Here is a 21,849-nt window from a genome sequence, read left to right on the forward strand (position 1 = left end):
GATATATCTGCAAATAATAAGTACTTACCGTATACTACTATTCCTCTTTCACTTGCAACTAAAACACTGACATTGCCTAAGGCAAGTCTGGCACCTTCCAAAACTATGATGCTTCTATTCAACATGATATTTCCGTCAAAGCCTACAATGCTTGTATTCTGTTTTACAACCCCACCTATGACAGTCACATTTTCTCCACCAACCGCATTTGCTTCTTTGAATAGTTCCAAATTCTCAGAGCTTTGTTCATCCGTTAACTGTTCAGCCAAGAAGTAAAATGAAACATTGATGACGGCCAGTTTTGAATTAATGAAGAAATCACATTTCTTTTGTCGGATTACATTTTCGTCTCTTGATCCCCAGTAATTATAATCAGCATATATCGCCTGTGTTGGGTGAAATAGCTGCCCTGTTGTTACAAAGCACGTTGATTTTGAACTGTTGATAAATCTGTTATGAGAGATGGTATGGTTGAAACCTGACCCAATATGCAATATGTTTGGCGTCGAAGTATTAGTAAAACTGTTGAAAACAATTTTTGACAGTGCGTTGTCTACTTTGATCGTTGACTTGACGGAGTAACTTTCACCAAAGATGCCATCGAACATATTTCCGGATATCAGTACATAACCGATGATCTTGGCATCAGAAGACATTTTAATGTCAACCGCACTTAAGGAAGAAGCTGTGAATCGACTGTTTAGAACATTGACAATACCCGATGGATATAAACGCAGTTCCAAATCCTTTTTGTTTTCTGTAAATTTACAGTTTCTTATTTCCAGTGATTGTTTTTCATCTCTATAAGTATCCGGGTAGAAATAGTTATAAATTTCGACAGCCTGGCTGTCGTGTGACAAGAAGGTAGCATTTACGGCTCTAAAAGTGAAAGATGCACAATAAAAGCAATAAAATTTAAAACCACCTTCCCTATTGGTTTCAAATATAGTACTCATAATGTTGATTTTGAAGTTAGACTTAATTCTGTAATTATTTTCGAAAAATACACCCCGTTGTTTGTTGTTTTGAACCTTTGACAGTTCAACAGAAAGTGTTATTGGTATTTTATCGTCATGATATAATCCATGTCTGCTATTGAAACTTATAGAACAGTTAACAATTCTCAAATCGGTTCCCAAATCGGGTTGTTCGTCATTTTCAAAATTCAATATCTGTATCCCGTCGTTATTATTATGTTCGAAGTTTGAACTTCTCACAGAAAAGTAGCTATTATTATATCTTCTGTATATTCTCAAACCGCTGCCGCTGTAAATGACATTTGTATAAACAACTGCACTTTCATGAGCACTTTCATTGTCGTTGCCGCCAAATAAAGTTATTCCTACATCGCAAAATGTGATATCCGAACTAGAAATAAGCGTTCTACTTCCGTTTCCATGCACACAATAGTTTCCTTGCCGAATGACAGTATGTTGAATGTTGAGATTCCCTTAAATGAAATTTATTTGAATTAAACATACAAATATCATTGCTTTATATATGTATGATTTAATTGTGCTAGAGAATTGCCCTGCCTAAATGTTATGAAGGATTCGTGCAGATCGTTTGTTTTAATTGTATAATATCATAAGACAAAAAAATAATAGTATCTTCTGTATAAACATCACAGTCAATTGACAGTGGGTGAAAAAGCTCGGTAATCATAGCACAAAACTTAAGGTTAGCAACACAGAGTTTATAAAATTATTAAGTTATTTACGTGTGAATAGACAGGTATTTGCTGGTCATTTTATACAAGAAGTGTACGTTCCATAATTCTTACTCACCTCCTGTACCCTGCTTGACGCTCTTCCACTGTGAAGGCTGCCAAACAACGGGGTTGCTGGAGGTCAATAGAACAGTCAATCCGGGCACCCCGTGCGTAGCCATTGTGCCTTTAATAGACAAGAACATGAAACAACCAGGAAAAGGTTAAACCAAAACATATAGTGTCTTATTGTTGAAAATTAAAAAAACGCAAAAAATCAATTGCTGTAATTGAACTTTTCTGAAAATGGAATATTGCTTCAGCCGGCCGGTGTTAATGTTGCACTTTTCATTGCTGTCATTGGACAGTTAGAATTAATACGAAACTGCTTTGTCATTCGACAGTTACAATTGATACGAAACTGCTTTGTCATTGTACAGTTACAATTAATACGAAACAGCTTTGTCATTGGACAGTTACATTTGATACGAAACTGCTTTGTCGTTGGACAGTTACATTTGATACGAAACTGCTTTGTCATTGGACTGTTACAATTGATACGAAACTGCTTTGTCATTGGACAGTTACATTTGATACGAAACTGCTTTGTCGTTGGACAGTTACATTTGATACGAAACTGCTTTATCATTGGACAGTTATAATTGATACGAAACTGCTTTATCATTGGACAGTTACAATGTATACGAAACTGCTTTGTCATTGGACAGTTACAATTGATACGAAACTGCTTTGTCATTGGACAGTTACAAATGATACGAAATTGCTTTGTCATTGGACAGTTACAATTGATACGAAACTGCTTTGTAGTTGGACAGTTACAGTTAATACGAAATTGCTTTGTCATTGGACAGTTATAATTGATACGAAACTGCTTTATCATTGGACAGTTACAATGTATACTAAACTGCTTTGTCATTGGACAGTTACAATTGATACGAAACTGCTTTGTCATTGGACAGTTATAATTGATACGAAAATGCTTTGTCGTTGGACAGTTACATTTGATACGAAACTGCTTTGTCATTGGACAGTTACAAATGATACGAAACTGCTTTGTCGTTGGACAGTTACATTTGATACGAAACTGCTTTGTAGTTGGACAGTTACATTTGATACTGCTTTGTCATTTGACATTTGTAATCGATACGAAACTGCTTTGGCATTGGACAGTTACAATCAATAAGAAATTGATTACATTCGTAGCGACAAGATCGTTAACATTCTGCTGTTGTATATATTTAAATGAAGAACAGATGATGTAACGCCAAATCACCGCCACTCAGACTAAGATCTATCGCACAGGGACGCACGGGAAGTATATACTTATGATCATATTTGTTCAAGACGTGCTGCTGTCTAATACAAGTTGACGTGCACAGAGCCATACCGGCTTTCTGTTACTGAGGATTGAGAATTGTCCCTTCTGTCTATGCTTTGAAACTTTTAGAAATGTCATTAACCATTGTTAAAAAAAACACCCATGCGGCCTCAAATTGCTATCGTCGTATTAAGATTTCGCCAACTGGTGACGGTAAATTGAAACATTTATAAACCGGCATTATGCCCTAATACAGGTTATTAGCCAGGACAGACAGTGATACATGCACTTAAACCACTATAGATTTCAGCATCATTGGAAGTTTGTTACTTTAATTGTTACAAGTGGTGGCAAGATAATTTTCAATTTCTTTATAGTATTGTCTGCACGTGTTTTGAGTCGCATAGTGTTCTGATAATCCTCGATCACCAGGGTGCTGATGCTAAGCCTACCACACGATTAAACTTCTGATGAATGAGAATGTGTTTTGATTAATATATGTAGTTAAATCAGACTAAACGAGCGTACGACAGAGATTGTACGACCGTAAGATGACGAATTTCAGCAGAATTCTATGCCAGTTTCCGCAATCGAGTTGAAATCTTAAAGTCTAAATAAGCATAGAGTGATAGTTCCACCAAACATGCATGTGTTTCAAATAGATCATATTACGAATTAAAGATTCGAAATTTCTCCATCATACTATACGCTGCTTGAGCTGTTCCCTAAAATGATATATTATATAATGTGAAATATGATTGTATGATATTCTTTACATATAACTTCGATGACAAGTGAATTACACATAAGGTTCAGGTCACGTGATCAAATGATATTTCTTTATAGTTAGCATGTATATACTTAAATAATAAGCTACTGTAAGGTATTATAATTACCAAGAACTTCAATGGAAGAGTTGATTGACGTAAATACAATATCTACGCCAGCCTGGACGTCCAATGTTACTCCTGGTTTTACTGTTACGGGGCTATTGATCAAAAAAGGGCTCTGGCTCACTGTCCATGTACTGTCGATCTAGTGCATAGAAATGAAAATCAGAATACAAACTACATACATATTTTAGAGGAAAAAACACTTACTTAGAATGATTATACAGAGACGAAAATTATTAAATATACATTATAGTATGTTAAGGTAAAGACAAGTATTACAAATGCTATAAAAATGGTATTATTTCATTGTGTTAGACCAATTACAATGATATTAAGCACACTATCAACAAAACTACTTTAACAAGATCATTGATATTGTTTTTTCTAACATCGATTAAGTTGTCAACGTGAGTTGGACTGCTTGTAGCCGATTGCGAATCCCGCAGTTCACATCCGTACAACTCGACAGCGAGAACCGCGTAATCTTTAGGGTGAAAAGCGATGTATTGTGCCTACAACAGAAGAACTGTTTGTATTGAGTAATATGCATTTTAAAGATATAAGTCAATGGATGAAACAGATACATGCCGAACTTATTTACCACGGTAATATTAGCTTCCGTAATGTACGTTACTGTGTGAGCAACAAATTTATTTTGCCATCGGTAGCAAAAGGAAGAGTAACAATTATATTTTATACACCTGTATTGTTGGATAAAATAAGACTTTAGTCGAATAGGATCCTTCTTGTTTGAAGTCCTCTCCAAGTATTCGTGATGAAAACTGGGAGTTGTAGACAGTCCACACATATCCGTCGGAGCTGTACGTGAGCCTAAAAAGCAACAACAGACACATGGAAATTACTTTTAGCTTAAAAATTACCTTCGAACGGTGACAGTATTCCTTATATAAGTTATGTTCATGAAGAGTTTCGATGAACATCAAACCTACACTGCTGTTTTCATATTTTGGGCATCCTGATTTTGGGTCGATGAAGTGTATTAAGATTAAGTAAAATAAAGGTTTAAACCATTGCGTAAACAAGCCAACCCGTTTAAGGAATGAATTGCGGGGTTGATGTCATTATCATTGTCATTTGCCAAATTGCGTTCATATCCACGATAATGAGATCAACCCCGCGATTCATTTCTTATATTTACACCAATAACTCAATAGAGATTTTTGTCAAATATTATGCCCCCCACCCCTGGGGTACAGTTTTTAATCATGGTCAGATGATGACTGATATTTGCAGATAAAATTGTATCCTCTTTGCAGCAGGGAATAAGTAAATATGACGCATTTTAATGATGAATATGAGTTATATGACAAATTGACCTCAAGAGGTGTCATCATCTGGTCACCAAAAAACCTACAAGTGTGAGGGTCATGAGTGCAGGCATTGTCAAGTTACCACACAGACAAGCTTTTTGAATTCAAGGTCACTGTGACCTTTGACCAAATGACACCTAAATTCAAAAGGGGTCATCTACAGGTCAGGCCCAAACCCCAAGTCAAGTGTGAGAGCCATGGGTGCAGGCATTGTCGAGTTATCACTCGAAGAAACTTTTCACATTCAAGATCTTTGACCCAATGACTCCTAAAATCAATAGGGGTCATCTACTGGTCAGGCCCAGCCTTCATTTCAAGTTTAATGATCATAGGGTCAGGCATTGTTGAGATATCACTGGGAGAAGCTTTGTTAACTTTATCGCGTTAAAGGTGACCTTGACCTTGAACGTTGGCCTGATGACCCCCAATATCAATAGGGGTCATCTACTAGTCAGGGCCAACCTTTATGTTAAGTCTGATGACCATATGTCAATGAATTGTTAAGTTTGCCTCTAAGGTCACTGTGACCTTGACCTTTAGTCCGATGCTCCCCAAAACAGGGGACATCTACAGGTCAGGCCCAGCCACCATGTCAAATTTGAAGGCCATGGGTGCATGCATTGTCGAGTTATCACTATGACAACCTTTTACCATTCAAGGTCGCTGTGACCCCTAAAATCAATAGTGGTCATCTTCTAGTCAGGTCAAGCATCCATGTCCGGTTTGATGCCCATTGGTCTAGGCATTGCTAAGTTAACACTCGGACAAGCTTTAAAAATACGATTAACGGTCTCTGACCTTGACGTTTGACCCGATGACCCCTATAATCAATAGGGGTCATCACCTGGTCTTGCATGACCTTCATGTCAAGTCTGTTGACCATACGTCCAGGAATTTATCACTCGGACAAGCTTTGCTCTACCGACTGACCGTCCGACAGACCGACCGACATGTGCAAAGCATGTGTGAGCACGTATGGCAACGATACATTTAACATATCATAATTTAACACCTTCTAAAATATGTATTCATATTTTACTGCTCCTGCTGACACAATACAAACAATAACCAGATAAAAAATGTTCATGTAATTTGTTATGCGATGAATTGCGATCCGAAAATATCCGAAGATGTTGCGTTCATCGATTGAAAAACGCAATTGCCGAAAGGCAGTTCATTTAAGGAATGGGAGTTGAGGTGTAAATATACGCGTGTGAATGTTTAATTTATGTAGTATTTAACAGTCATTTGCCAAATCTTTCTTACCCTGCAGAAATCCCTTTTATTGTGTCAACTGGTCGTTATGTATAGTGACTGTAAGCAAATCATGACAGCAAAAAAGAAGCTATATTGACATGATTCTGGTGTTAAATCCACAGACAAAGTGTTCATAATTTGTGGGAAATTAGTTTTAAAGCTGAAATCTGTTCTGGAAGCTCATAATTAAGTACTTAAGAGGAATAATTTTAGATTTAACAAAATAATTTGTTGTGGTCCGACACCTTTCCTCGTGACTTTGTTAATGCCGTTTCAAACGTGTATATTTTACTCGTACTTTGATTACATAGATCACAAAAAGTAGTCCACGTGTACACGTGCGCGTTCAAATAGCGTTTCGTAACTTCTCTAATAATAATTATTTATAACATAGGTATTCGTATATATTGATTGTTAATGTGGTTCTTGTATATCGATATGATATTGAAATGCAAAGCAAAGAAGCGCCATTTTATACAAACCTTAAAGAAGAATGTGAATAGTATCCCGACCCTCTACGTTTGAATTCCATGGCGGTAATTTCCCACTGTCCATCAAAGTTAATGCGCACATATTCATAGTCTGCACGTTTATCTTTTGCCATCCAACCACCTGCAGGGAAGAAAATTATTTGAAAAGGAAACAAATCTTTTCTTAATAAGTGGTGTGCTACTTAACTTACGTGACCGTTATTTGCCTGGCTCCATGGTTAAAGTATTTTGATTGTACAATGCTCCAATTCTCTTTTCTAATACACGGATATTCCGGATTTTGGTTAATCGTCATTTCCGTATAGTTGAAAAATTTGTCAACGTCACTTCCAAGAATGTGCCAAAGAAGTACAAAGTCGTTTAGAATGTGAATTATGTTGCAGCTTTTTAACAATTTTTAAAATAAATTATTATTGTTCCTAAAAAAACATAACAAGGCTCTCGTTGGAAATGTCGTATGCCTGCCGACAGAATACTTATTTAGAAGGCAAACGCAAATTGGAAACTATTACTTTTATATGACGAAAAAACAGTCACGAATTACCATTCCTCCCGCGGGAATAAGTATTTCAGTTTTGATACTAAAGCAGAGGTCATTAGTCAATAAGTATACGATCCGGACAAGAAATAAATATAAAATTAACAAAGTCCAATAAATCTAAATATACTTGAAACAGAGTCTTGATTCATGTGCACTGCACTCTTGCTAAGTAAGATCTACCTGACAATCCTTTGAAGTCTTTCGGAGTTACTATCCGGGGAAAACGTAGGTATACAAATGCACATAAAGCAATAACTCTACAAATACCAACACAGAGTTATGTTTCCTGTCAAGTGAGTGTTTTCTCCAAATAAACATGTTTATAAAGATGGATGTCAATATCTCAAAGCCTGTTAGAATCATGCCTCCGGTAATAAATATGTTTAAAATCAAACGGCTATAACTCGTCTATGTTGCGTTCAACAGAATGAAAACCAGTAGTTACAAAGAAGTAGCCAGGACAAGAATAGAGGGACGGACTGGTCCTATATCATACTAAATTGCGCATCTACTCCTGTAAGTAAAGCTTCATATAAAGTTTCATTGAATGCGAGTCAGAGGTTGATAAGATAAAGCCCGGACACGAATATTGGGACGGAAGGACAAAATTGCGACTATTTGAGCCCATTTCTCGGGCAGCATAATATTTATTTACAAGTTATTCATTTTTTAATCAAAACTAATCGCAAACGTTAAAAACTTGGGGCATGAAGATGTTAAATTGACCATGAATGTAAAGGCATTATGAATAGTATGAACGAGAAACTAATTATAATATATAAACCATGGAGAAAATTCTGACTTATAAGTAATAAAAAATACAATGGATCGATCAGTGCATGAACAAAAATAAAGCCAATCGAATCAATGCAAATACAGCAAAAATATCCTTTTTATTTATTTGTCTCATTTATACACTTATACCGAATGGTTGACCCATTAAGTAATTATGCATATAGAATAGATCATCAGCCCTGGATATCCGACGATTAGTTTTCATAAATTGGTATTTCATTATTTACAAACCTTGGCTAAATCGCGCGGCAGTTGCATTATGTTCGTCGTCGTAGAAAGAAGAGGATGAAAACTGGTCATCCCTCAATGTTGCTGTCAGGGGTGTGGTACACACACTAGGGGCAACTGAAATTGCATAAACAATGCGTGTGTATTGTTCCATGATTCATTAACTCTCATATCAGAACGATGACCAGAAGGCAGAACCATACATTTACTAGTGTGTACATAAATGACAACGCTATTCAATTATAAGCATGCTAGTTATTAATTCCTGTCCTTAGCATTATGGTACAAAGTACCAACAACCCTCACGATTTAGATTACAACGTATAAATCTTGCTCTCTTGTATGATTTAAATTACTGCATGGGATGTAGGAAACAGTCATTATTACTTTATAATAGTGTGCCATCTGTGTGTTCAACATTTCGCGGAGGTCGGCTCTTTCTTCGTGATACGAACTGTTTTGAAATCAGCATTTATATTATGGCGGTATTGCGGTTAACAACCGTGTACTTAAACTAGAACAGAACAGAAGTTCATTTCGACATATGCAATAAAGCATCTCGTCAAACAAATATATACAAGTAAACACAATGTTCATGCATGTGATCATCGTTACAAGGTATCCAATATCAATAAAGACTCAAGAAAAGCTTAAGAAATATGGAGAATGTTCATGTAAAACAATATTGTGAATAATAATAGATATAAAAAGCTCTTTATCTAATGTTAATAAGATACATTATGGCAATGAAGATGGCTAGTGGTTACAACAGTGATTATACGATTACAACTTAAACAATATCATTGATAAATAGGTTTCTTCTATTACCTGCCTGTACCAAGTATTTACATAAATTTACAGTCGTTGCTTTGTTATAACTACTTACTAGTTGAGTACATTTAAACATGCTGGGTTTTACACAAAAATAATTTTTAATAAAAATTGATCGGAGGTCATCGAAACAATTCAATCTTATCACAGAACGAAATTCATCCTAAAGGTCCTGTATATGACATAATAAACATAATCTTTCATTTCTTGGCAGTCTGTTTTTTTCCATACTTACCAGTTTCAATACGAAACCTGTGCGCTGATTGAGTAAGGTATTTTCTTCTCTTCTTTTTTTTTTATATAATAAATTAAGATATACAGCCATACCAAACGCACTATGCAGATGCAGGTATACAATTTTCGCACTTTTGACAATATCAGCACACCACTTTGAAGAAAACGATTTATAAAACGTTGTTTAAAGTCTAGGGCAAAGAATTTTACATTATATAATTCCCCAGATTAACCCAGATGTCATAGGGTGTGACTTTTATATTTCAATAAAAGTGTTACAAATATATTTATTCGTATTTTGTTAAAATACCCTTATTCTCATTTATTACTCCGCCCCGTAAATCATCAGGTTTGGTAACTTTTACATATAGTGTAGTGTAGTTTGTTAAATATCGAGTAATAGTATATATTAACCTAAAACTAATACGTCAGTGTTTTAAATTAACTAATCGACTTATTACTACTTTCACTTTTAAGTCAACAAATCTTCACGTACAACGCCATTTTTATACGGGGCTTTCTATCCAATTTATGCAGCTACTCATTTAGAATACTGCAGGAGGAGGACGATGAAGTCGATGGTATAGGTACAATTAAAACGATTGGCTCGAATTCACGTTTGTTCTGTTCCCCATCTACCGCCCAGTAGAGGTCAGAGGTGGCCCGGCAACTTATTTAGAATACTGTGCTTGATCCCTTTCGAAAACCAAACTCGGCATTCGTTATTTTCATAGAACCTTTTTCGACTCTTTTAGTGAGCATACGTGTAAATATTGTTCCTAGTTTATTTACTAAGGAAATGCCCCTATAATTGTTGGGGTCATTACTGTCACCCTTCTTATGTATCGGTACGACGAAATCGTATGACCAAGACGAAGAGAAATAACCTCCGTCGAGAATGATGTGAAACAAGTCCGTTAAATGACCGACTTAAATATCAATAGTATCGATAAAGAACTCATTTAGTAAATTGTCAATCGGACATGAGGATTTATTACGTTTATTTGCTTTCACAGCAAGACGAATTTCCTCAGGAGTTATGGCAGCGTTAGGTCCTTCAAATGTAGGGTCATCAATATTAAAATCAGTATCGTTGATAATTAAAAGTATCTATTTTGTCTTTTTGTGTAGAGCGTATATCATTGAACAGACCGGCAAAGTATTTCCGAAAGTTTTCGATGTCAATACTGTCTGAAAGACTGGGTTTTTAATTTTAAAATGCTTCCAGAATTATTTTGGTTTTTAGACTATCTGCGCATGCGCACAGGTAGTCTTAAGACCGCAAATTCCAAAGAACTACTTCTATTCATGTCGTTTTAACCCGCGCTGTATTTCCGTATCCCGGCGTTTTATTTTTAGCAGGACATTTTTAGATCGTTATATTTACAAGATTAATGGGTCAAAATAATTGAGGCTCTGGTGTCCCATCGCCTGCATGGTTTGTAAATATAACCTAGCTGGTGTGACCCTGAAGCACGCTTATTTGTAATGGTGTATTTTTGATATTACCGTTTTATGAGATAAGGCCACACCAAATTGATATTTCGTTCCTCGGATTTACCGCTCCTATTTTTTTGAAAATCTAAAAAAAAAAATTTTTTTTTTTTTGTGCGCCCGCACCTCCATTTTGATCGCCAAGCAGATTTTTTTCAGGTAATAATTTATTAAAAGGCTAAAAATAATCAAGTATAACTTTTCTACGCTAGTTTTCGTGTTTTTGTAAAGAGAAGTTACCGATGCGTAGTGTTTTTATACTGTATCTCGATCGGTTTAGCATGGGTTTCAATAAATTCAATCAAAATGGCGGCTTCCGGTATAACCAATGTGGCTCGAAGTTTGGAAATTAAATCTTATTTTTGACCATAAATATGTTTTGAGCATGCTTGAAGTCATTGTTGATCGTCTCATGCACTAAAGGATCATTATTTAAAGCAATGTAACCACTGCCCCGCCCACCCTTCGCCCTTGTTCCAGGGGTATACCGGGGACAGCAGAGGCAATGGGCTGTGTTTTTACCTTACAGGCCCCCCCCCCCCCAGTGCCTAGTGAATGTGGTTTTGTCTTCATATTGAAAATAGTCGGGAATGGGCCTCACATAGGTATTCGGGGTTGCGGGGCCATTTGGCAGGGATTTTATCAGCAGTGTGTCCTTGCAGGTCGGGTATTTTACCCGGGTTTTGAGAGACCGGGAGTCAAAGTCCCCGCTATTCCGGACTTGGGGGGGGGGGGCATATAAAATTGGCTGGTGCATAAAAACATCTGAATAACCAAAAAAAGTACTCTTAAAAATATCCTTCTTTTTGTTTTAATAAGCACATGTCATTGCATTTCCTGTGATAATAAAAACAAAATTTAGTCTATGTTAAATGGAGTCTGATGTTTGATGATGCCTGTGTAAGTGATCATTTTTTACAATTACAAAATCAATCCTAAGTTATGTCTAAATACAGTTGCATATGATGTTAAACTGATTCAGGTAGATTTATATAAGTCGTTTCAAACTTTTTATTAAAAGCAGGGTTATTTATTATTAAGAATGATCGTCATATTAAAGTACGTTTTCATTATATAAGAAATTAGATTTATCCATATAATGTTTGTATTAAACACGGATGAATAAATAGTGTGTATTCCGACATTTTCCTAATGTCCATTAGAGGTCCAGTTTAAGTTGGCATTAAAATGGGTTTAAGGGCAATTATTTTGAACAATCCTTCTTATTTATATTGAATATAAGGAAAAATATATTTTTCGCTCTTCGCTCGCTTCGGTTTAAATGAAAACTGACAAAATTTTATTTTCATTTTTATTTCGCTCGCTCGCTCCAATTATTTTTGGCAAAACTCCGAGGAACTAAACATTAATTTGGTGTGGCCTAAGAAACAAAAATAATTGCCTGAAAGTCAAAATACTAGTAGTTGTATCTCAGGTTTCGCGTTGCTAATGCTTCAAATACTATGATTTGCCTGCTATATACAATTACAAAATACTATTCATTCTATGATTTTAGGCGTATACTTTTCTATTAAGATGTTTTCATTTTTTTGCGTAGTAGCTTCGTTCCGGTGTATTCTTGCCATTGTTTTGGACATAAGGCTTTCAATTTATTCTAACACACATGCCCTGATACGACATTGAGTCATTCATACGTTTGATGAAGCAAAGTAGTTCGGATTTAACCTGTAAAATATCTAAAGTGTGCGAAGCCTTCATAACAGCATTAGTATTATTTCTACACAGATATTTACGTAGCACAAAAATAACATTTATTTATCAATAAAACTTGAAAAAGCACAATCACATTCCCATTCTCAAAACAGACACTTTCCGATAATCTAAAAATAGTTTCAGCATCATAAACTGACCACATGTTTGTCCTCAACGCGGGAAAACGACCCATCTGATAAGCTCTGCACTTGATAGGAATTATTCCTAAAGTTTCTCGTAAAAATAAAATCATTTTCCTTAAACAATTAAAACGTGTATGTTCATAAAATTTGCCTTACGTATGATATCTAATCAAAGCACCGAAAAACCTTTAGAAGCGATTGAAAGAGGCATGCATTGTAACTTTAAATACATGGGGATACGTCGACTGAAGTGATACGCTGTGCATTTTGAATGGAATTATTGCTGAAGTTGTTTGTAAAAGAATGATTTTCCTTAAACAAAACATGTATGTTCATAAAAGGAAATGATATATATGATGTATTGTATTTTCCAATCGTATTATATTTAATCAAAGCAACGAAAAACCTTTAGAAACGATTGAAATGGGCGTGCATTGTAACATTAAATACATGCGGAAGGGGTATTACGACGATTGAAGTGACATTTACATAAACAAAATGACACAAGACGCCATATAATAGATACAGATATGTTTGTTTCCTCGCCCAGTGTGGGCACAAGCGCTCTTGACCCTCGGCACATTTTCACTTTTATCTATGTGCCCTTCACCCATTCCCATAGTTCAAATAAAATTTGCAACTCTCACATATTTGCCCGCAGATAGTCTTTCAGCGCTTCGCGCTTTAATTTACTTCGCAACTCGTACAATTATTTTGCTTTACGCGTCCCAAACGCTCTCTTTTTACAAGCATTTTAAATGCACGCTTTTTATCACACAAAACAGATCTATTTAATTCAGATTTATAAACATTATTGAGTACGCTTTTTTGACTGTAAAACATTCGTGGTCAAACCAGGCAATTGAGGATTTATTAAAGTAACTATTACTATTGTTTTGCAATAAATACGTTTTCTTAAAATACGGGTCCGCACATTTGTGCACGACAGACGAAAGTTCTTCGACCAATTTATCAATGTCACAAGGCCGTAAAGAGTACAAATCGTTGAATATAGTATTATATAATATCAATAGTATTTAGTGTTTGCCCTACATTGTCGGCCAATCAGGGGCGCTAGATTTTTAAAATGTTTCGTTTCTTATTTGTAAAGAATCGTTACTTATTTTTGAATACGATTCTTCATGATTAAGTAATTTGCAATAACTGCACATGCGCATATAGCCACGCCTACAGTGTGCATATGAAAAGGTGCAATATCAGTGGCAACGCTGATTTAAATGACAGGCGCACGGCTTAATTCTAAAGATTATGCAATTTTGGGAGGGGCGTACACGAAGTCGGTCAGAATTTAACAAGTATTTTCTTCGTGAATAAGAAACTACGGTCGTTTCGCTGCGCTCCGGTTATTCACGAAGAAATTACGTAATAAACTATATCCTATACATAGTGCAACATGCATTACGACTAAAATATGTGTATGACCCTTATTATTATCCTGGTCTAATCTCCCAATGACAATGCGCATATTAGTGGCCTTACAAAAATCAAGCATGCGAGTCCCTCGTGTGTTACATATTTGGTCTTGAGAGTCCCATACTCTAAGTAGCCTCCGAGTCTAAATCAGATACTACATGATCGTGCAAAATATAATCTGGCCTATCACCTACTCTACAATTCCAGTCTCCGACCAGCAATGATTTCACTTGATTTTCAAAATGATACATATCATCACTAACAATATCGAACATATCTACATCATATACAGAGCTAATTGGAGAAGCATCTGCACATAAATACTGACCACATAAATATATATCATCATCCAATAAAAAAAAATCAACCATATAATAGCATGGCACCCTCCATCTGTTAGGCAATGGCGATCAGTTCGTCAGGAGTTACATAGATTTTAGAAAGTATATGCTAGAAGAATCAAGTAGAAAGTATATCAGTACTTTAATAATAAAAGAGGTGTTATGTGTAATTGGCAGTTTAAAATTGTAATAGCATGTCAAATAAGTTGTTTGTTAGCAAGGTGGCTGAAATTAAATATGGAATGGTTTGTTAATAATGAATGGAAACAATATTTAAATGCTGAGTCTGGTAGATATGGGACTGGTAGAAACAAATTGAGAACCTTTAGGCCTTTCAAACATTATTTATTAAAACTGAGAAATACGTAGATATGCTCATTCACAACAAACATTGATCCTCTTTTGCAAAGATGAGGTATGGAGTTGCACTGATAAAAATTGAGAAAGGTAGATAAAATTATGATGGTCTAGCTTCTGAGAATCGTGTTTGTCCTTTCTGTAGAAATTGTGTCGAGGATAAACTTCATGTTATGTTGGCATTCGCAATATACCAAACAATTAGAGATGATTTGTATACCTCGGCAAGTGAGCTAAACCAAGAGTTTGTTACTTTACCCTATACTGAAAGTTCATTTATACATTCTCCAACAAAGATTTAGTTCATGTTAGTGCAAAAAACTGCTATGATATCTTAAATTTTAGAAAAGGTCTACTTTATACATAGTTTTTTTTTTTTTAAAAAAGGACGTTTGAAGTTTTGAGTAACTAACATTCTAACATGTTGCATGTTGAGTAGGAACCTTTTTACATTGTCATTTTATTTCTTAAGTATTACTATCCTTTTTAAGTACATTATCATTTTATACAGTATGTAATATTATACTGAAAATTTAATACATCATTATGCATGGCTCATACTCAACCTGCGACGTTTTTAGCTTATCATTTCATATTAAGTATTACAGGATGCACCAAATTAGTATTCCTACTAAACAAAAATGTAATGATAAACTCTTCTCTTTTACCTAATTAAGGATGTTCTTTTGTGCATCTTGTAACGCTTGCATGGTTAATATATCCTGAATTGAAAAGATTCAGTAGTAAAGTTAGTTTTATACCTATATAGGGACACTGTAAAATCTGATGTGTTTTATCGTCTCTTATAACTCACAATGAATGGTTATGTGTTTTATGTCAATGACTGTTATATCTTCTGCCTATGTACATAAATGAGACTGAAATAAACGAAAGAATATATAAAAGTGTCAAAATTATTCCTATCAGCTGATATTCCTTCCCTTATTTCATTTTTTTACATAAATATCTATACCGCCACTATGTCTTTTGGCCTTTTTATGTTTATACTTTCTGGAAAAAATAAAGCACTTAAAACCTTCAACATTTATACCAGAGCAAGAATTAGTCATTGATTCAGATAAAATGACAATATCTTTTTTGTAAATATCTTAAGAAAATAACTTAACAAGTTACAAAGAAAGTGAATTGGTGATGTGATTTCAAGATTCAATTGTATTAAGTAACGTCCGGCTAGATATATACATACATGACAAAATTTGCATTGCTATGAACATAATTATTATGCATGTAAAGAGGTTTTGAAAAACAACAACCTACAAGCAGCCATAATTGGTAACATCACAGCATACAAAAGAGAGCTTACTATCCTTAAAGTTACTTTGTTATCAATACATTTTATGTAACTTAAATGACATTGGCGATCAATTTCACTACATACTGAAATGCACCCACTTTGCAAATGAAAGAAGGAAATATTTACCAGATTTACATAGAAATGATGCCAATATTATATACTTCCAAAAGATAATGTGTGAGAATGATTGCCAAAAGTTAATCGACACAAGCAAATTCATAGTTTTTGTATCTAAAACATTGCGAAACCCACCCGGCAATATAACCTAGTATTTTAAAGATGAATTCTTCGGCTATAATTAGTTATGCTTATGTCTTCTCATATTAAAATATAGTATGCTTAGTTGTTGTTTTTATTATAACAAGAGATGTTTGTCAAACATTATGCCCCGCCACCCGAGCGCCATGTTGTCAGGATTATATGGACAATTGAATGAAATATGCATGGACCGACATGACAGCTTATTTGTCACTGACATTGAATGCCTTTGATGCAGTTTTAAGATTATGACCATTCAAAGTGTGAGGATAGAGTGTGTTATGATCATGACCTTTGACTCTATGACCCCAACATCATCTACAGGTCAGGCACAACCCCAAGTCAAGTTATCACTCGAACAACATTTTCGCATTCAAGGTCACAGTGACCTTGATCTTTAACCCGATGACTCCTAAAATCATTAGGGATCATCTTCTGGTCAGGCACAACTTCCATGTCAAGTTTGATGATCATAGGTCCACGCAGTGTTGAGATATCACAAGGAGAAGATTTGTTAACTTTTTTGCATTAAAGGTTACTGTGACCTTGAGCTTTGGCCTGATGACCCTCAAAGTCAATAGGGGTCATCTACTGGTCAGGCTTAACCTTAATGTCAAGTTTGATGACTATATGTCCAGGAATTGTCGAGTTGGCCTACAAGGTCACTGTGACCTTGACCTTTGACCCCTAAAATCAAAAGGGGTCATCTACTGGCCAGGCCCAACCTTCAAGTCAAGTTTGAGGTCCATGGGTGCAGGCATTGTCGAGTTATCACTCGAACAAACTTTTATCATGAAAAGTCACTTCAAATGACCTTGAACTTTGGACCGATGACCCATAAGATCCATAGGGGTCATCTATTGGTTAGGCCCAACCTCCAAGTTAAGTTTGAGGGCCATGGGTGCAGTCATTATAGAGTTATCACTTGGTCAACCTTTTACCATTCAAGGTCACCGTGACCTTGACCTTTACCCCAATGACCCCGAAAAACAATTGGGGTCATTAACTGGTCATACCCAAGTTCCATATCAAGTTTGATGACCGTAGGTTTAGGCATTGTTGAGTTATCACTCGGACAAGCTTTAAAATCCTTTTACCATTAAAGGTCACTGTGACCTTGACCTTTGACCCGATGACCCCTAAAATCAATCTACTGGTCAGGCGCAACCTTCATGTCAAGTTTGATGACCGTACGTCTAGGAATTGTTAAGTTATCACTCGGACAAGCTTTGGTCAACCTACGGACCGACCGACCGACCGATCGCCCGACACGTGCAAAGCAATATACCCCTCTTCTTCGAAGGGGGGCATAATTATATCATATTAAAATGTAATGTCTACCTCTATTCACATGTATAAAGTGTTGAACGTAATAAAAGAATGAAAGAAAGATGATTTTTTTACAACTTTAAAAATGCATAATATTCATGATTCGACTTCATTACACGTTTAAATGATAACATGTTGGTAGGTTTATAATTGTAGTCATCTTTCGTTACCTAAATTACCTAACGCGATACTTATCATAAGCGGGTGGCATTTTCAGTCGTCAAGGTTAATGTTATGTCCAAAACCCAAGTTGACTCGCAAATTATTTCTTTTTCTGGATCGTATATTTTATAAATCAGCAAATTGTGGATGCTGTAACATGATAAGTCTTCAATGTACACATTCCTTACACATCTACAACTCACACGGTTGACAGTAGTTAATCATTTGTTCAATACAAGTCGGTCAAGATTCTACTCCAAATGAAATTATTTGAACAAGCTTTGAGTGACAGATTTATTTTCACTCTATCTAAGATCACATGTTTGCAAAGTATTCAACCCCTAGGTACACACACTATTTCAACTCGGTACTTAGCCGTGCAAGGCAGTTTAATACGTTTCCTTGTTTTTATCCCATAAATTGATGGAAATGAAATACCATAACATCACTTCGGAAAAGTTCGTGTAACAACTAGATTATACTATTCATCGTACATCAACTTAAACGCAGTATTCGGGGTGGCTGTCTGACCATTAATTATCCTCATGACCCATTTGTTTGGGTGCCGAAATTGATTAATATACACCACCAACAATTTATAATACAGAACACTTTCATTTAAAAATATTGTTGATTTAAAACCATTAATACTACGTTAACCATATTTTTTCCGCAAACCCGACCGACCCATAAAAGAGTATTCCTATATCTAAACTGGTACACAACGTTGAGTTTCATGAATGATGGTACCAGTCAAACCTAAATATACTAGGGATGGCAACGAGTACCCGAGTACTCGATCGAACGTCTGAGTACTCGAGTACCAAATCATTACTCGAATACTCGGAAAAAAAATAAAATCTATAAAATGCACCAAATACACGATTTACAGACAAAATATCAGATCTGGTTAGTTGCCAAGAGGACAATTTACGGTCCCTCTAATCCCCGCTGTGTACACAATTGACCTCAATCAATTAGTTGACAGTTGTTGTGATAGTTGCAAACTGTCAACAAAGGATCCCTATTTCAAATTAGCGCTGATGTCAATTTGCGAAGTTTTGATAGCGGTACTTTCACTTATACAATTCTATTGTATACCAATTAGAGACCTTTCACCAAACAATGGACGCTAACGAGCGAAAGAGTATCGACCGTTACGAGAATTTATTTCTTAATGGGCGTATTTTAACTATTTTTGCAATGATTATCACCATTGATTGGTTGATTTTTTTAAATGAAGAATTATGAATATTAATGAGGTAAACAATAATTACGCAGTACGAAAAACTATCATTTAAAAAAAAAATGTAGAGTAAACAACTGAACAACTGAACTTCGTATTGAATTTCGTTCAATATTTTTATGTATGCTATTAATTTTCGTTCATTGTTATTCTGATTGTTGTTCATTTTTGCAGTGCATACTTGTATAAATTGAAACGAATAAGACCAATTAAAAGCCTGAAACAACATTTGTTTTCTTTTTATATCATTTTTTGTTAAAATACGTATTAAAAGTTTACTTTAAAGGTGAAAATGACCAATAATACGACCAACGCACAACATAAGTCATTAACGATATATGTATACACAATCTTGTCTTTGCAGACACATATTCAACTTTTCCAAGTAATCGAGTAATCGATCGAACGATCGTCTGGGTACTCGAGTATTAATTTTACTACTCGTTGCCATCCTTAAAATATACATATTTGAATTGTTCATTATTTTGGATAAGTTGTCCATCAGTTTTAGGCTAGTTTGCACATTGAAATACTAGTAATTTGTTTGGTTAGAATTCTTTATCGATAAGTATTGATAAATTGATAACACATTTTGGTTTACTTGATCCAAACAAATTAAACAGTTTACATAAACGACTCATTAAACCCAAACCAAGCGTCGTGGATGTGTATACTCCCACAAGGGTCTTCATATATATGCAATCGCGGGGAATAGCGGAGATTTTGACTTTCGGTGGTCCAGCCAATCCCAAGTAAAATCCCCGCCCTGCGGCGACACATTGTTGGTAAAATCCCCACTAAATTCCCCCGCACCCTAGGGACATCATACAGGGCCAATTCTTTACTATGTTTGGCGCATCCCCCCACCACATTCACTCGGCACTGCGGAGATGTAAAAACATAGCCCATATCTCCCGTTACACCCGGTGCACCCCGGACCTGGGGGCCGTGGTTAGAATTGACTGGTGCATTATTTCTTCTTTTTTTTTTAAATATAAACATTCACTGGCTTTGCCTAAAAATTACATTATCATAATCCTAAACTGCCATGTTACGGTTTCCCTCTCATGAATTTAATTCATAAACTATTTCAGGTAGCCCGTGGTCTTTGTGGTTATTAAATTACGATTCACTTTTCACTAAACGTTTAGGCCAAACAATTACATATATTTGTTTTACTGTATGTGTTTTTATATATGTTTTGTTGTCGCATCTGTGTATGTTTGCTTTGATAACCTCACGTGATTATTTATGTTGTAGCAATCAATTGCTGTTTCGATATTTTGATCGTATATGCAATAAAGATGATTACTTTTGTTATTGGTTAAGTAACTTGTAATACAGGAAAGAAAAACAAATATCAATGATAAATAAATGCGATACATTATACACACAACAGGTACTCGGAATCATTCTATGATAACTTTCAGATTAGTGTTTGAAAATCGGACTCCATTTGCTATCGATAATCGAATCGAATCGGTCCAAGCATTTCGATTTACTATCGAACAATAATCGAAAGTTCATAATATCAGTAAGCAATACATTCTTTATACATAGTATTATCATGATCATTTAAATGGTTAAACCTGAGATCAGTACGTGTGTTTATATAGTCATGCCACTTGCAACAGTAAGTAAATTTCCAAAACCTTTCTGTCTTTTATAACTCAACGAAAAAACATAAAAACACAACAAATACTAATAATTGCACATTAATTGTAAAATGATGCACACCGCATCAAGTAAGTTATCTTAGCATATTATCCATGTAAAAGCATATTAAATATTTGTGAACCAGCTTAACATTCAATAAACTGTTATATTGAAAATTTCATTAGAAAATCTTAATTTCATAAAACTTTCACAAAAAAGTAAATTAATGAATTACAAACGATACTTAAACAGGTTTTAAAAACAGAATATATGGAGCCGGGATCACCGGTAAGACCGGACCCACTACACCATAGAGACAGGTTATTGAAGAAGGTTTTATGATTTATATAAACAATTTGTAATTTTGGGAGAGTTTTTACGCAAAAGTGTTTACATGCACCGCATTTGTGTAAGAGAGTGACCCCCCATGTTAAAATGACTTCAACGAAAATTTACCGGAAACAAAAATTGACATTAACTCGACATTTACCACAGCTAAACAAATACGTAGTTACCGGAAGTAGCATTAGCGACATCGATTTTGGACAACCACTATCGATTGTCGCCGACATAGCATTGTCAGCGACGATTATTCGATTGTACTCGATTATCGTTTCATCACTATTTCAGATACACATGAATCCTATTAGTGGTGTTTTAGCGAATGCATCCACCTATTGCTTTTTTAAACAGCAACCCTTTGTCCTCATTGAGACCAGCATGAGCACCATTCTGTCGTCTTAGACTTGTGTG

General features: G+C 35.3%; 1 protein-coding gene across 1 annotated transcript in view; it reads right to left on the reverse strand.

The window, feature by feature from the left end:
* The window catches only part of LOC128207777 (uncharacterized), a 41,353-nt gene that overhangs the window by 18,993 nt on the left and 511 nt on the right, over positions 1-21,849 (reverse strand). The window contains exons 2-8 of the mRNA XM_052910899.1: positions 8,587-8,700; positions 7,011-7,140; positions 4,642-4,771; positions 4,330-4,452; positions 3,944-4,082; positions 1,788-1,895; positions 29-1,450 (exon numbers count right to left, since the gene is read on the reverse strand). Of these exons, the coding sequence (XP_052766859.1) occupies positions 29-1,450; positions 1,788-1,895; positions 3,944-4,082; positions 4,330-4,452; positions 4,642-4,771; positions 7,011-7,140; positions 8,587-8,700 (2,166 nt within the window). The remainder of the gene's footprint in view (positions 1-28; positions 1,451-1,787; positions 1,896-3,943; positions 4,083-4,329; positions 4,453-4,641; positions 4,772-7,010; positions 7,141-8,586; positions 8,701-21,849) is intronic.

Source organism: Mya arenaria, chromosome 11 (genome assembly GCF_026914265.1).
Source record: "Mya arenaria isolate MELC-2E11 chromosome 11, ASM2691426v1".
Classification (NCBI taxonomy): domain Eukaryota; kingdom Metazoa; phylum Mollusca; class Bivalvia; order Myida; family Myidae; genus Mya; species Mya arenaria.